Source organism: Taudactylus pleione, unplaced genomic scaffold (genome assembly GCF_031769625.1).
Source record: "Taudactylus pleione unplaced genomic scaffold, aTauple2 ptg001155l, whole genome shotgun sequence".
In the NCBI taxonomy this organism is placed as follows: domain Eukaryota; kingdom Metazoa; phylum Chordata; class Amphibia; order Anura; family Myobatrachidae; genus Taudactylus; species Taudactylus pleione.
Genome location: NW_028285556.1, coordinates 54,371 through 70,728, shown reverse-complemented (window position 1 = coordinate 70,728; position 16,358 = coordinate 54,371). Strand labels below are relative to the sequence as shown.

Below are 16,358 nucleotides of genomic sequence, written 5' to 3'. Positions count from 1 at the left end.
CCCTGCCTTCCCGGTCATCCCGCACACTGCGCACTTTCCACACAGACATGTGAGAGGAGGCTCCGGCACACACCCTGCCTTCCTGGTCATCCCGCACACTGCGCACTTTCCACACAGACACGTGAGAGGATGCCCCGGCACACACCCTGCTTCCTGGTCATCCCGCACACTGCGCACTTTCCACACAGACACGTGAGAGGAGGCCCCGGCACACCCTGTCTTCCTGTTCATCCCGCATGCTGCGCACTTTCCACACAGACAAGTGAGAGGAGGCCCCGGCACACACCCTGCCTTTCTGGTCATCCCACGCACTGCGCACTTTCCACACAGACACGTGAGAGGAGGCCCCGGCACACACCCTGCCTTCCTGGTCATCCTGCACACTGCGCACTTTCCACACAGACACGTGATTGGATGCTCCGGCACACACCCTGCCTTCCTGGTCATCCCGCACACTGCGCACTTTCCACACACACGTGTGAGAGGAGGCTCCGGCACACACCCTGCCTTCCCGGTCATCCCGCACACTGCGCACTTTCCACACAGACACGTGAGAGGAGGCTCCGGCACACACCCTGCCTTCCTGGTCATCCCGCACACTGCGCACTTTCCACACAGACATGTGAGAGGAGGCTCCGGCACACACCCTGCCTTCCTGGTCATCCCGCACGCTGTGCACTTTCCACACAGACACGTGATTGGATGCTCCGGCACACACCCTGCCTTCCTGGTCATCCCGCACACTGCGCACTTTCCACACAGACACGTGAGAGGAGGCCCCGGCACACACCCTGCCTTCCCGGTCATCCCGCGCACTGTGCACTTTCCACACAGACACGTGAGAGGAGGCTCCGGCACACACCCTGCCTTCCTGGTCATCCCGCGCACTGCGCACTTTCCACACAGTTCCGTGAGAGGATGCTCCGGGATTTGGGCTGTGGTCTCTGACACATCATTTCAGGGGGAACACGAGCAGTGGCGACACACAGAAGACCTACGAGTGGCATGTCAGAGGCAGCCTGACCCCGGCCCTGGACATAGCGGATAGACGCTGCGGGGAGTGAGGAGACCGTGTGCAGCATTGCCAGTACACACTGTCTCTGACAGAGTGGTGGCTGTGGCTGGTTACACCAGTGTCGCGGCTGCAGCTTGGACTTCACACTGGCCGCCATGGTGCATATAGTTATAATAGACAACTCCATTTATGGGCAGTGTGCGGCGCCCTCCAGTGGCCAGCGCCTGTAGGCATCTGCCTAACCGTGGTTCATTATGTCCCAAGAATATTGCAAAGGACTGCTCCCCCGATAAGATCTCTCCCCCGATAAGATCTCTCTCCCGATAAGACCTCTCTCCCGATAAGACCTCTCTTTCATGATAAGATCTCTCCCCCGATAAGATCTCTCTCCCGATTAGATCTCTCTCCCGATTAGATCTCTCTCCCGATTAGATCTCTCCCGATTAGATCTCTCTCCCGATAAGATCTCTCTCCCCATAAGATCTCTCTCTCCCCCGATAAGATCTCTCTCCCAATAAGATCTCTCCCCCATAAGATCTCTCTCCCGATAAGATCTCTCTCCCCATAAGATCTCTCCCTCCCCCGATAAGATCTCTCCCTTCCCCGATAAGATCTCTCTCCCGATAAGAGCTGTGCTATGCGATGGCTCCGGAAGTCCCTCTGGCGTCCTTCTGCACATGCGCAGAAAGACTCAACCCGCAGGGGGTGATAGGAGAGGGAGCATCCCGATAAGATTCCCATAGGCTTCTATTGGGTAAGGTGATGTTACCCATTGGGACAAAGCACCGGAATGTGATGCAGAGTACATTTGGGGAACGCGGTAATACCGCATTTTTGCCCTTAGTACATCCTGCCCTGAATCTGATTGGTTGCTATTGGCAACATCTCCACTTCTGAAAAACCTCCACTTTAGTAAATATCCCCCCCAAGTCTCTGGGTACTGGAGAGTATGTAATGGGGGGAGTGGGAGGAGGTGTATGCAGGCAGTACTGGGGGGAGTGGGAGGAGGTGTATGCAGGCAGTACTGGGCGGAGTGGGAGGAGGTGTATGCAGGCAGTACTGGGCGGAGTGGGAGGAGGTGTATGCAGGCAGTACTGGGCGGAGTGGGAGGAGGTGTATGCAGGCAGTACTGGGGGGAGTGGGAGGAGGTGTATGCAGGCAGTACTGGGGGAGTGGGAGGAGGTGTATGCAGGCAGTACTGGGGGAGTGGGAGGAGGTGTATGCAGGCAGTACTGGGGGAGTGGGAGGAGGTGTATGCAGGCAGTACTGGGGGAGTGGGAGGAGGTGTATGCAGGCAGTACTGCGGGGAGTAGGAGGAGGTGTATGCAGGCAGTACTGGGGGGAGTGGGAGGAGGTGTATGCAGGCAGTACTGGGGGGAGTGGGAGGAGGTGTATGCAGGCAGTACTGGGGGTGTGGGAGGAGGTGTATGCAGGCAGTACTGGGGGAGTGGGAGGAGGTGTATGCAGGCAGTACTGGGGGGGAGTGGGAGGAGGTGTATGCAGGCAGTACTGGGGGGAGTAGGAGGAGGTGTATGCAGGCAGTACTGGGGGGAGTGGGAGGAGGTGTATGCAGGCAGTACTGGGGGAGTGGGAGGAGGTGTATGCAGGCAGTACTGGGGGGAGTGGGAGGAGGTGTATGCAGGCAGTACTGGGGGAGTGGGAGGAGGTGTATGCAGGCAGTACTGGGGGGAGTGGGAGGAGGTGTATGCAGGCAGTACTGGGGGGAGTGGGAGGAGGTGTATGCAGGCAGTACTGGGGGGAGTGGGAGGAGGTGTATGCAGGCAGTACTGGGGGGAGTGGGACGAGGTGTATGCAGGCAGTACTGGGGGAGTGGGAGGAGGTGTATGCAGGCAGTACTGGGGGGAGTGGGAGGAGGTGTATGCAGGCAGTACTGGGGGAGTGGGAGGAGGTGTATGCAGGCAGTACTGGGGGAGTGGGAGGAGGTGTATGCAGGCAGTACTGGGGGAGTGGGAGAGGTGTATGCAGGAAGTACTGGGGGAGTGGGAGGAGGTGTATGCAGGCAGTACTGGGGGGGAGGGAGGAGGTGTATGCAGGCAGGGAAGCACGATGAATATAGCAAAGGGACTACAGGGACTGGAAATCGTAGAGAAGTGACATATGTGGGACTGGGAAGTGAAAGGGAGGCGCTGTGAGCAGGGATGTAGAGAGTGCCGCAGGACCCCGGTAAAGTGGAGGCGTGGCCTAATCGCAGGAGGCGCGGCTGCGCCGCCTTGTAAAAATAAAACAAAAAACAATTTGTGCGGCGAGGAGGGGGCACTGTGAGCCCCTCAGCCCGGTGCAAAGCCAGGGGGGCACGATCAGTGTGATTGCTCCCCCCACAGGCATAAGAGATTGCTGTGTGCTGGGCTGCTGCAAGGGAGGGAGGAAGGGAGGGGGGGGTGGCACCGGGCCCCTCTGGAAGCCCTGGTAAATTGTACTCGCCCCCCCCCTCTTGGCGCCCCTGGCTGTGAAGTGAAAGGAGGCGCTGTAAGGTGAAAGGGAGGCGCTGTGAGGTGAAAGGAGGCGCTGTGAGGTGAAAGGGAGGCCCTGTGAGGTGAAAAGGAGGTGCTGTGAGGTGAAAGGGAGATCCTGTGAGGTGAAAGGGAGGCCCTGTAGGGTGAAAGGAGTCCCTGTGAGGTGAAAGGGAGGCCCTGTGAGGTGAAAGGGAGGCGCTGTGAGGTGAAAGGGAGGGCCTGTGAGGTGAAAGGAGGTGCTGTGAGGTGAAAAGGAGGTCCTGTGAGGTGAAAGGGAGGTCCTGTGAGGTGAAAGGGAGGCCCTGTGAGGTGAAAGGGAGGCCCTGTGAGGTGAAAGGGAGGCCCTGTGAGGTGAAAGGGGAGGCCCTGTGAGGTGAAAGGAGACGCTGTGAGGTGAAAGGAGACGCTGTGAGGTGAAAGGGAGGCGCTGTGAGGTGAAAGGGGAGGCCCTGTGAGGTGAAAGGAGACGCTGTGAAATCTCTCTCTTTTCCTCCTCCTCCGTTGTTGTTGTTGAGAGAGATCTCTCTCTTTTCCTCCTCCTCCGTTGTTGTTGTTGAGAGAGGAAAGGGAGGCCCTGTGAGGTGAAAGGGAGGCGCTGTGAGGTGAAAGGGGAGGCCCTGTGAGGTGAAAGGAGACGCTGTGAGGTGAAAGGGAGGCACTGTGAGGTGAATGGGAGGCCCTGTGAGGTGAAAGGGAGGCGCTGTGAGGTGAAAGGGCGGCCCTGTGAGGTGAAAGGGAGGCCCTGTGAGGTGAAAGGAGGTGCTGTGAGGTGAAAGGAGGACTTTGTAGAGGAGGAAGTCGGCATAGGTAGGAGATTGTCTCCGGCAGTGCACAAGTACTATGTAGGTAGTGTGGGGCATGGTAGAGGTCTGGATGATCAGATATTGTACTGTATGTGGTGACTAGGGCTGAATGAGTGCGCTCTCATACACAGGGGCAGGGTGGTTACAGGAGAGAGGCATTACTTAGGGTGCGGCTTGGGGGGGGCATGAGGCATTACTTAGGGTGCGGCTGGGGGGGCATGAGGCATTACTTAGGGTGCGGCTGGGGGGGCATGAGGCATTACTTAGGGTGCGGCTGGGGGGGGCATGAGGCATTACTTAGGGTGCGGCTGGGGGGGCATGAGGCATTACTTAGGGTGCGGCGGGGGGGCATGAGGCATTACTTAGGGTGTTGCTGGGGGGGCATGAGGCATTAATTATGGTGCGGCTGGGGGGGCATGAGGCATTACTTAGGGTGCGGCAGGGGGGCACGAGGCATTACTTAGGGTGCGGCTGGGGGGGCATGAGGATTTACTTAGGGTGCAGCTTTGGGGGCATGAGGCATTACTTAGGGTGCGGCTGGGGGAGGCATGAGGCATTACTTAGGGTGCGGCAGGGGGGCATGAGGCATTACTTAGGGTGCGGCTGGGGGGGCATGAGGCATTAGGGTGCGGCAGGGGGGCATGAGGCTTTACTTAGGGTGCGGCTGGGGGGGCATGAGGCATTACTTAGGGTGCGGCAGGGGGGCATGTGGCATTACTTAGGGTGCGGCTGGGGGGGGCATGAGGTCAGGTGGGGCTGAAGGAACAGAGGTCGGGGAGCAGGACGCCATGCTGGAGATACTACAGATGGAGCAGAAGTGTAGTAAGGTGGATTTATATTTCCAAAGAGCTTCCATTGTACATCCCATTATATATTGTCATATTGTCACATATTGTCTTACACAGTGCTCCCATAGCTGCAGTATCTGGTATTTTGTGTCATTATTGCTCTCCCATTAGAACTTGCCCCTGACAGCGACCTCACCTTATTTTTTCAGACTCCAGAACAGCAAACAAAGATGGTAAATCGGACTCTGGGATACTGGCAGCCTGACGTCTGGTTCATGGTGATTCTGACGCTCACCGCGGCTCTCGTTTTGGCTGCCATTGCTCTGCTGACCTGGGCTCTGTGTAAAGGGTACGTGTTCTGTCTCCTATAGCATTACACGCCGCTATAGCCAATATCAGTGCGACGCTTTACACCACTAACATGCTCCTCTTCCCATGAGCAGAACTCTGGAGTAACGCTCTGCATGTCTTTCCCCAGGTCCCAGCTGTGCGCACGCGGTACACAAGAGGCGACGGAACCCCTATTACAGACGCGGTGAGTAGGCAGGAAGCAGTGTGGGAAATAGATGGAGGCTCAGCTGATGATGATGGGATGAGTCTGCAGACAATCAGGGTCATCAGCATAAGTTACTGTCAGACCAACAATAAACTATCCAGAGGAAAGAGCATTGGGGAGCAGAGCTAGAGCCGCAGTGTTCTCCTCTCTTATACGTCACTGTTATTCCCCCCAAGCTGGGCACACACCTAAAGATTATCTGTCCAACCAGCCAACTAGGTGATTGGTTGGAATGTAAATCTGGTAACGTATGGGGAATAACTGATGATCAGCAATTTGCTCCTAAATGCCAGAAAACAGATGAAAATGGCGTCAGACAAGTTTGTTAAATGTTTGATCTAAACAATTTGTTCAAACAACAGTTTTTGTCCATTTTCCGGCATTTGCGAGCAAATTGCTGATTGTCATTTACTTTCATTCCTTACCAGATTTTCATTCCAACCAATCACCTAGTTGGACAGAAAATCTTTACGTGTGTATGTAGCTTTACTGTTTCCCATTCAGCATTACATAGTTACTGTGTGTTACCCATTCAGTATTACATAGTTACTGTGTGTTGCTTAGTCAGTATTACATAGTTACTGTGTGTTGCCCATTCAGCATTACATAGTTACTGTGTGTTGCTTAGTCAGTATTACATAGTTACTGTGTGTTGCCCATTCCGTATTACATAGTTACTGTGTGTTGCTTAGTCAGTATTACATAGTTACAGTGTGTTGCTTAGTCAGTATTACATAGTTACTGTGTGTTGCTTAGTCAGTATTACATAGTTACTGTGTGTTGCCCATTCAGTATTACATAGTTACTGTGTGTTGCTTAGTCAGTATTACATAGTTACTGTGTGTTGCTTAGTCAGTATTACATAGTTACTGTGTGTTACTTAGTCAGTATTACATAGTTACTGTGTGTTACTTAGTCAGTATTACATAGTTACTGTGTGTTTCCCATTCAGTATTACATAGTTACTGTGTGTTGCTTAGTCAGTATTACATAGTTACTGTGTGTTGCTTAGTCAGTATTACATAGTTACTGTGTGTTGCCCATTCAGTATTACATAGTTACTGTGTGTTGCTTAGTCAGTATTACATAGTTACTGTATGTTGCTTAGTCGGTATTACATAGTTACTGTGTGTTTCCCATTCAGTATTACTTAGTTACTGTGTGTTGCTTAGTCAGTATTACATAGTTACTGTGTGTTGCTTAGTCAGTATTACATAGTTACTGTGTGTTTCCCGTTCAGTATTACATAGTTACTGTGTGTTGCCCATTCAGTATTACATAGTTACTGTGTGTTACTTAGTCAGTATTACATAGTTACTGTGTGTTGCTTAGTCAGTATTACATAGTTACTGTGTGTTACTTAGTCAGTATTACATAGTTACTGTGTGTTGCTTAGTCAGTATTACATAGTTACTGTGTGTTGCTTAGTCAGTATTACATAGTTACTGTGTGTTACTTAGTCAGTATTACATAGTTACTGTGTGTTTCCCATTCAGTATTACATAGTTACTGTGTGTTGCTTAGTCAGTATTACATAGTTACTGTATGTTGCTTAGTCGGTATTACATAGTTACTGTGTGTTTCCCATTCAGTATTACATAGTTACTGTGTGTTGCTTAGTCAGTATTACATAGTTACTGTGTGTTGCTTAGTCAGTATTACATAGTTACTGTGTGTTTCCCGTTCAGTATTACATAGTTACTGTGTGTTGCCCATTCAGTATTACATAGTTACTGTGTGTTACTTAGTCAGTATTACATAGTTACTGTGTGTTGCTTAGACAGTATTACATAGTTACTGTGTGTTACTTAGTCAGTATTACATAGTTACTGTGTGTTGCTTAGTCAGTATTACATAGTTACTGTGTGTTGCTTAGTCAGTATTACATAGTTACTGTGTGTTGTTTAGTCAGTATTACATAGTTACTGTGTGTTACTTAGTCAGTATTACATAGTTACTGTGTGTTACTTAGTCAGTATTACATAGTTACTGTGTGTTACTTAGTCAGTATTACATAGTTACTGTGTGTTACTTAGTCAGTATTACATAGTTACTGTGTGTTTCCCATTCAGTATTACATAGTTACTGTGTGTTTCCCATTCAGTATTACATAGTTACTGTGTGTTGCTTAGTCAGTATTACATAGTTACTGTGTGTTGCTTAGTCAGTATTACATAGTTACTGTGTGTTATTTAGTCAGTATTACATAGTTACTGTGTGTTGCTTAGTCAGTATTACAAAGTTACTGTGTGTTGATTAGTCAGTATTACATAGTTACTGTGTGGTGCTTAGTCAGTATTACACAGTTACTGTGTGTTGCTTAGTCAGTATTACATAGTTACTGTGTGCTGCTTAGTCAGTATTACATAGTTACTGTGTGCTGCTTAGTCAGTATTACATAGTTACTGTGTGTTACTTATTCACTATTACATAGTTACTGTGTGTTGCTTAGTCAGTATTACATAGTTACTGTGTGTTGCCCATTCAGTATTACATAGTTACTGTGTGTTGCTTAGTCAATATTACATAGTTACTGTGTGTTGCTTAGTTAGTATTACATAGTTACTGTGTGTTGCTTAGTCAGTATTACATAGTTACTGTCTGTTGCCCATTCAGTATTACATAGTTACTGTGTGTTGCTCAGTCAGTATTACATAGTTACTGTGTGCTGCTTAGTCAGTATTACATAGTTACTGTGTGTTGCTTAGTCAGTATTACATAGTTACTGTCTGTTGCCCATTCAGTATTACATAGTTACTGTGTGTTGCTTAGTCAGTATTACATAGTTACTGTGTGCTGCTTAGTCAGTATTACATAGTTACTGTGTGTTGCCCATTCAGTATTACATAGTTACTGTGTGTTGCTTAGTCAGTATTACATAGTTACTGTGTGTTGCTTAGTTAGTATTACATAGTTACTGTGTGTTGCTTAGTCAGTATTACATAGTTACTGTCTGTTGCCCATTCAGTATTACATAGTTACTGTGTGTTATTTAGTCAGTATTACATAGTTACTGTGTGTTGCCCATTCAGTATTACATAGTTACTGTGTGTTGCTTAGTCAGTATTACATAGTTACTGTGTGTTGCTTAGTCAGTATTACATAGTTACTGTGTGTTACTTAGTCAGTATTACATAGTTACTGTGTGTTTCCCATTCAGTATTACATAGTTACTGTGTGTTGCTTAGTCAGTATTACATAGTTACTGTGTGTTGCCCATTCAGTATTACATAGTTACTATGTGTTGCTTAGTCAGTATTACATAGTTATTATGTGTTGCTTAGTCAGTATTACATTGTTACTGTGTGTTGCTTAGTCAGTATTACATAGTTACTGTGTGTTGCCCATTCAGTATTACATAGTTACTGTGTGTTGCTTAGTCAGTATTACATAGTTACTGTGTGTTGCTTAGTCAGTATTACACAGTTACTGTGTGTTATTTAGTCAGTATTACATAGTTACTGTGTGTTACTTAGTCAGTATTACACAGTTACTGTGTGTTACTTAGTCAGTATTACACAGTTACTGTGTGTTGCTTAGTCAGTATTACACAGTTACTGTGTGTTGCTTAGTCAGTATTACACAGTTACTGTGTGTTGCTTAGTCAGTATTACATAGTTACTGTGTGTTGCTTAGTCAGTATTACACAGTTACTGTGTGTTATTTAGTCAGTATTACATAGTTACTGTGTGTTACTTAGTCAGTATTACATAGTTACTGTGTGTTATTTAGTCAGTATTACATAGTTACTGTGTGTTGCTTAGTCAGTATTACACAGTTACTGTGTGTTATTTAGTCAGTATTACATAGTTACTGTGTGTTACTTAGTCAGTATTACATAGTTACTGTGTGTTATTTAGTCAGTATTACATAGTTACTGTGTGTTGCTTAGTCAGTATTACATAGTTACTGTGTGTTGCTTAGTCAGTATTACATAGTTACTGTGTGTTATTTAGTCAGTATTACATAGTTACTGTGTGTTGCCCATTCACCATTACATAGTTACTGTGTGTTGCCCATTCAGTATTACATAGTTACTGTGTGTTACTTAGTCAGTATTACATAGTTACTGTGTGTTATTTAGTCAGTATTACATAGTTACTGTGTGTTGCCCATTCAGCATTATATAGTTACTGTGTGTTGCCCATTCAGTATTACATACTTACTGAGTGTTGCTTAGTCAGTATTACATAGTTACTGTGTGTTGCCCATTCAGTATTACATACTTACTGTGTGTTGCTTAGTCAGTATTACGTAGTTACTGTGTGTTGCTTAGTCAGTATTACATAGTTACTGTGTGCTGCTTAGTCAGTATTACATAGTTACTGTGTGTTGCTTAGTCAGTATTACATAGTTACTGTGTGTTGCCCATTCAGTATTACATAGTTACTGTGTGTTGCTTAGTCAGTATTACATAGTTACTGTGTGTTGCTTAGTCAGTATTACATAGTTACTGTGTGTTGCCCATTCAGTATTACATAGTTACTGTGTGTTGCTTAGTCAGTATTGCATAGTTACTGTGTGTTGCTTAGTCAGTATTACATAGTTACTGTGTGTTGCTTAGTCAGTATTACACAGTTACTGTGTGTTATTTAGTCAGTATTACATAGTTACTGTGTGTTACTTAGTCAGTATTACATAGTTACTGTGTGTTATTTAGTCAGTATTACATAGTTACTGTGTGTTGCTTAGCCAGTATTACATAGTTACTGTGTGTTGCTTAGTCAGTATTACACAGTTACTGTGTGTTATTTAGTCAGTATTACATAGTTACTGTGTGTTACTTAGTCAGTATTACATAGTTACTGTGTTTTATTTAGTCAGTATTACATAGTTACTGTGTGGTGCTTAGTCAGTATTACATAGTTACTGTGTGTTACTTAGTTACTGTGTGTTATTTAGTCAGTATTACATAGTTACTGTGTGGTGCTTAGTCAGTATTACATAGTTACTGTGTGTTATTTAGTCAGTATTACATAGTTACTGTGTGTTATTTAGTCAGTATTACATAGTTACTGTGTGTTGCCCATTCAGCATTACATAGTTGCTGTGTGTTGCTTAGTCAGTATTACATAGTTACTGTGTGTTATTTAGTCAGTATAACATAGTTACTGTGTGTTATTTAGTCAGTATTACATAGTTACTGTGTGTTGCCCATTCAGCATTACATAGTTACTGTGTGTTGCTTAGTCAGTATTACATAGTTACTGTGTGTTACTTAGTCAGTATTACATAGTTACTGTGTGTTATTTAGTCAGTATTACATAGTTCCTGTGTGGTGCTTAGTCAGTATTACATAGTTACTGTGTGTTACTTAGTCAGTATTACATAGTTACTGTGTGTTATTTAGTCAGTATTACATAGTTACTGTGTGGTGCTTAGTCAGTATTACATAGTTACTGTGTGTTATTTAGTCAGTATTACATAGTTACTGTGTGTTATTTAGTCAGTATTACATAGTTACTGTGTGTTGCTTAGTCAGTATTACATAGTTACTGTGTGTTACTTAGTCAGTATTACATAGTTACTGTGTGTTATTTAGTCAGTATTACATAGTTACTGTGTGGTGCTTAGTCAGTATTACATAGTTACTGTGTGTTACTTAGTCAGTATTACATAGTTACTGTGTGTTACTTAGTCAGTATTACATAGTTACTGTGTGTTATTTAGTCAGTATTACATAGTTACTGTGTGTTGCTTAGTCAGTATTACATAGTTACTGTGTGTTTCTTAGTCAGTATTACATAGTTACTGTGTGTTGCTTAGTCAGTATTACATAGTTACTGTGTGTTGCTTAGTCAGTATTACATAGTTACTGTGTGCTGCCCTGTCAGTATTACATAGTTACTGTGTGTTGCTTAGTCAGTGTTACATAGTTACTGTGTGTTGCTTAGTCAGTATTACATAGTTACTGTGTGTTGCTTAGTCAGTATTACACAGTTACTGTGTGTTATTTAGTCAGTATTACATAGTTACTGTGTGTTACTTAGTCAGTATTACACAGTTACTGTGTGTTACTTAGTCAGTATTACACAGTTACTGTGTGTTGCTTAGTCAGTATTACACAGTTACTGTGTGTTGCTTAGTCAGTATTACACAGTTACTGTGTGTTGCTTAGTCAGTATTACATAGTTACTGTGTGTTGCTTAGTCAGTATTACACAGTTACTGTGTGTTATTTAGTCAGTATTACATAGTTACTGTGTGTTACTTAGTCAGTATTACATAGTTACTGTGTGTTATTTAGTCAGTATTACATAGTTACTGTGTGTTGCTTAGTCAGTATTACACAGTTACTGTGTGTTATTTAGTCAGTATTACATAGTTACTGTGTGTTACTTAGTCAGTATTACATAGTTACTGTGTGTTATTTAGTCAGTATTACATAGTTACTGTGTGTTGCTTAGTCAGTATTACATAGTTACTGTGTGTTGCTTAGTCAGTATTACATAGTTACTGTGTGTTATTTTGTCAGTATTACATAGTTACTGTGTGTTGCCCATTCACCATTACATAGTTACTGTGTGTTGCCCATTCAGTATTACATAGTTACTGTGTGTTACTTAGTCAGTATTACATAGTTACTGTGTGTTATTTAGTCAGTATTACATAGTTACTGTGTGTTGCCCATTCAGCATTATATAGTTACTGTGTGTTGCCCATTCAGTATTACATACTTACTGTGTGTTGCTTAGTCAGTATTACATAGTTACTGTGTGTTGCCCATTCAGTATTACATACTTACTGTGTGTTGCTTAGTCAGTATTAGTTACTGTATGTTGCTTAGTCAGTATTACATAGTTACTGTGTGTTGCTTAGTCAGTATTACATAGTTACTGTGTGTTGCTTAGTCAGTATTACGTAGTTACTGTGTGTTGCTTAGTCAGTATTACGTAGTTACTGTGTGTTGCTTAGTCAGTATTACATAGTTACTGTGTGCTGCTTAGTCAGTATTACATAGTTACTGTGTGTTGCTTAGTCAGTATTACATAGTTACTGTGTGTTGCCCATTCAGTATTACATAGTTACTGTGTGTTGCTTAGTCAGTATTACATAGTTACTGTGTGTTGCTTAGTCAGTATTACATAGTTACTGTGTGTTGCCCATTCAGTATTACATAGTTACTGTGTGTTGCTTAGTCAGTATTGCATAGTTACTGTGTGTTGCTTAGTCAGTATTACATAGTTACTGTGTGTTGCTTAGTCAGTATTACACAGTTACTGTGTGTTATTTAGTCAGTATTACATAGTTACTGTGTGTTACTTAGTCAGTATTACATAGTTACTGTGTGTTATTTAGTCAGTATTACATAGTTACTGTGTGGTGCTTAGTCAGTATTACATAGTTACTGTGTGTTACTTAGTTACTGTGTGTTATTTAGTCAGTATTACATAGTTACTGTGTGGTGCTTAGTCAGTATTACATAGTTACTGTGTGTTATTTAGTCAGTATTACATAGTTACTGTGTGTTATTTAGTCAGTATTACATAGTTACTGTGTGTTGCCCATTCAGCATTACATAGTTGCTGTGTGTTGCTTAGTCAGTATTACATAGTTACTGTGTGTTATTTAGTCAGTATAACATAGTTACTGTGTGTTATTTAGTCAGTATTACATAGTTACTGTGTGTTGCCCATTCAGCATTACATAGTTACTGTGTGTTGCTTAGTCAGTATTACATAGTTACTGTGTGTTGCTTAGTCAGTATTACAGTTACTGTGTGTTGCCCATTCAGTATTACATAGTTACTGTGTGTTGCTTAGTCAGTATTACATAGTTACTGTGTGTTGCTTAGTCAGTATTACATAGTTACTGTGTGTTGCCCATTCAGTATTACATAGTTACTGTGTGTTGCTTAGTCAGTATTGCATAGTTACTGTGTGTTGCTTAGTCAGTATTGCATAGTTACTGTGTGTTGCTTAGTCAGTATTACATAGTTACTGTGTGTTGCTTAGTCAGTATTACACAGTTACTGTGTGGTGCTTAGTCAGTATTACATAGTTACTGTGTGTTACTTAGTCAGTATTACATAGTTACTGTGTGTTATTTAGTCAGTATTACATGGTTACTGTGTGGTGCTTAGTCAGTATTACATAGTTACTGTGTGTTATTTAGTCAGTATTACATAGTTACTGTGTGTTATTTAGTCAGTATTACATAGTTACTGTGTGTTGCCCATTCAGCATTACATAGTTACTGTGTGTTGCTTAGTCAGTATTACATAGTTACTGTGTGTTACTTAGTCAGTATTACATAGTTACTGTGTGTTATTTAGTCAGTATTACATAGTTACTGTGTGTTGCTTAGTCAGTATTACATAGTTACTGTGTGTTGCTTAGTCAGTATTACATAGTTACAGTGTGTTGCTTAGTCAGTATTACATAGTTACTGTGTGTTTCCCATTCAGCATTACATAGTTACTGTGTGTTGCCCATTCAGTATTACATACTTACTGTGTGTTGCTTATTCAGTATTACATAGTTACTGTGTGTTGCCCATTCAGTATTACATAGTTACTGTGTGTTGCTTAGTCAGTATTACATAGTTACTGTGTGTTGCTTAGTCAGTTTTACATAGTTACTGTGTGTTGCTTAGTCAGTATTACATAGTTACTGTGTGTTGCCCATTCAGTATTACATAGTTACTGTATGTTGCTTAGTCAGTATTACATAGTTACTGTGTGTTTCCTATTCAGTATTACATAGTTACTGTGTGTTGCTTAGTCAGTATTACATAGTTACTATGTGTTGCCCATTCAGTATTACATAGTTACTGTGTGTTGCTTAGTCAGTATTACATAGTTACTGTGTGTTGCTTAGTCAGTATTACATACTGTGTGGTGCTTAGTCAGTATTACATAGTTACTGTGTGTTGCTTTGTTAGTATTACATAGTTACTGTGTGCTGCTTAGTCAGTATTACATAGTTACTGTGTGTTGCCCATTCAGTATTACATAGTTACTGTGTGTTGCTTAGTCAGTATTACATAGTTACTGTGTGTTGCCCATTCAGTATTACATAGTTACTGTGTGTTGCTTAGTCAGTATTACACAGTTACTGTGTGTTATTTAGTCAGTATTACATAGTTACTGTGTGTTACTTAGTCAGTATTACATAGTTACTGTGTGTTGCTTAGTCAGTATTACATAGTTACTGTGTGTTGCTTAGTCGGTATTACATAGTTACTGTGTGTTACTTAGTCAGTATTACATAGTTACTGTGTGTTACTTAGTCAGTATTACATAGTTACTGTGTGTTTCCCATTCAGTATTACATAGTTACTGTGTGTTGCTTAGTCAGTATTACATAGTTACTGTGTGTTGCCCATTCAGTATTACATAGTTACTGTGTGTTGCTTAGTCAGTATTACATAGTTACTGTGTGTTGCTTAGTCAGTATTACATAGTTACTGTGTGTTGCTTAGTCAGTATTACATAGTTACTGTGTGTTGCCCATTCAGTATTACATAGTTACTGTGTGTTGCTTAGTCAGTATTACATAGTTACTGTGTGTTGCTTAGTCAGTATTACATAGTTACTGTGTGGTTCTTAGTCAGTATTACATAGTTACTGTGTGTTGATTAGTTAGTATTACATAGTTACTGTGTGCTGCTTAGTCAGTATTACATAGTTACTGTGTGTTGCCCATTCAGTATTACATAGTTACTGTGTGTTGCTTAGTCAGTATTACATAGTTACTGTGTGTTGCCCATTCAGTATTACATAGTTACTGTCTGTTGCTTAGTCAGTATTACATAGTTACTGTGTGTTGCTTAGTCAGTATTACATAGTTACTGTGTGTTGCTTAGTTAGTATTACATAGTTACTGTGTATTGCTTAGTCAGTATTACATAGTTACTGTCTGTTGCCCATTCAGTATTACATAGTTACTGTGTGTTGCTTAGTCAGTATTACATAGTTACTGTGTGTTGCTTAGTCAGTATTACATAGTTACTGTGTGTTTCTTAGTCAGTATTACATAGTTACTGTGTGTTTCTTAGTCAGTATTACATAGTTACTGTGTGTTTCCCATTCAGTATTACATAGTTACTGTCTGTTGCTTAGTCAGTATTACATAGTTACTGTGTGTTGCCCATTCAGTATTACATAGTTACTGTGTGTTGCTTAGTCAGTATTACATAGGTATTATGTGTTGCTTAGTCAGTATTACATAGTTACTTTGTGTTGCTTAGTCAGTATTACATAGTTACTGTGTGTTTCTTAGTCAGTATTACATAGTTACTGTGTGTTTCCCATTCAGTATTACATAGTTACTGTCTGTTGCTTAGTCAGTATTACATAGTTACTGTGTGTTGCCCATTCAGTATTACATAGTTACTGTGTGTTGCTTAGTCAGTATTACATAGGTATTATGTGTTGCTTAGTCAGTATTACATAGTTACTGTGTGTTGCTTAGTCAGTATTACATAGTTACTGTGTGTTGCCCATTCAGTATTACATAGTTACTGTGTGTTGCTTAGTCAGTATTACATAGTTACTGTGTGCTGCTTAGTCAGTATTACATAGTTACTGTGTGTTGCTTAGTCAGTATTACATAGTTACTGTGTGTTGCTTAGTCAGTATTACACAGTTACTGTGTGTTATTTAGTCAGTATTACATAGTTACTGTGTGTTACTTAGTCAGTATTACATAGTTACTGTGTGTTATTTAGTCAGTATTACATAATTACTGTGTGTTGCTTAGTCAGTATTACACAGTTACTG

General features: G+C 42.5%; 1 protein-coding gene across 1 annotated transcript in view; it reads left to right on the top strand.

The window, feature by feature from the left end:
• The window catches only part of LOC148453427 (cadherin-related family member 4-like), a 93,149-nt gene that overhangs the window by 58,389 nt on the left and 18,402 nt on the right, over positions 1-16,358 (top strand). Inside the window, exons 4-5 of the mRNA XM_088462151.1 lie at positions 5,290-5,429; positions 5,559-5,615. Of these exons, the coding sequence (XP_088318277.1) occupies positions 5,290-5,429; positions 5,559-5,615 (197 nt within the window). The remainder of the gene's footprint in view (positions 1-5,289; positions 5,430-5,558; positions 5,616-16,358) is intronic.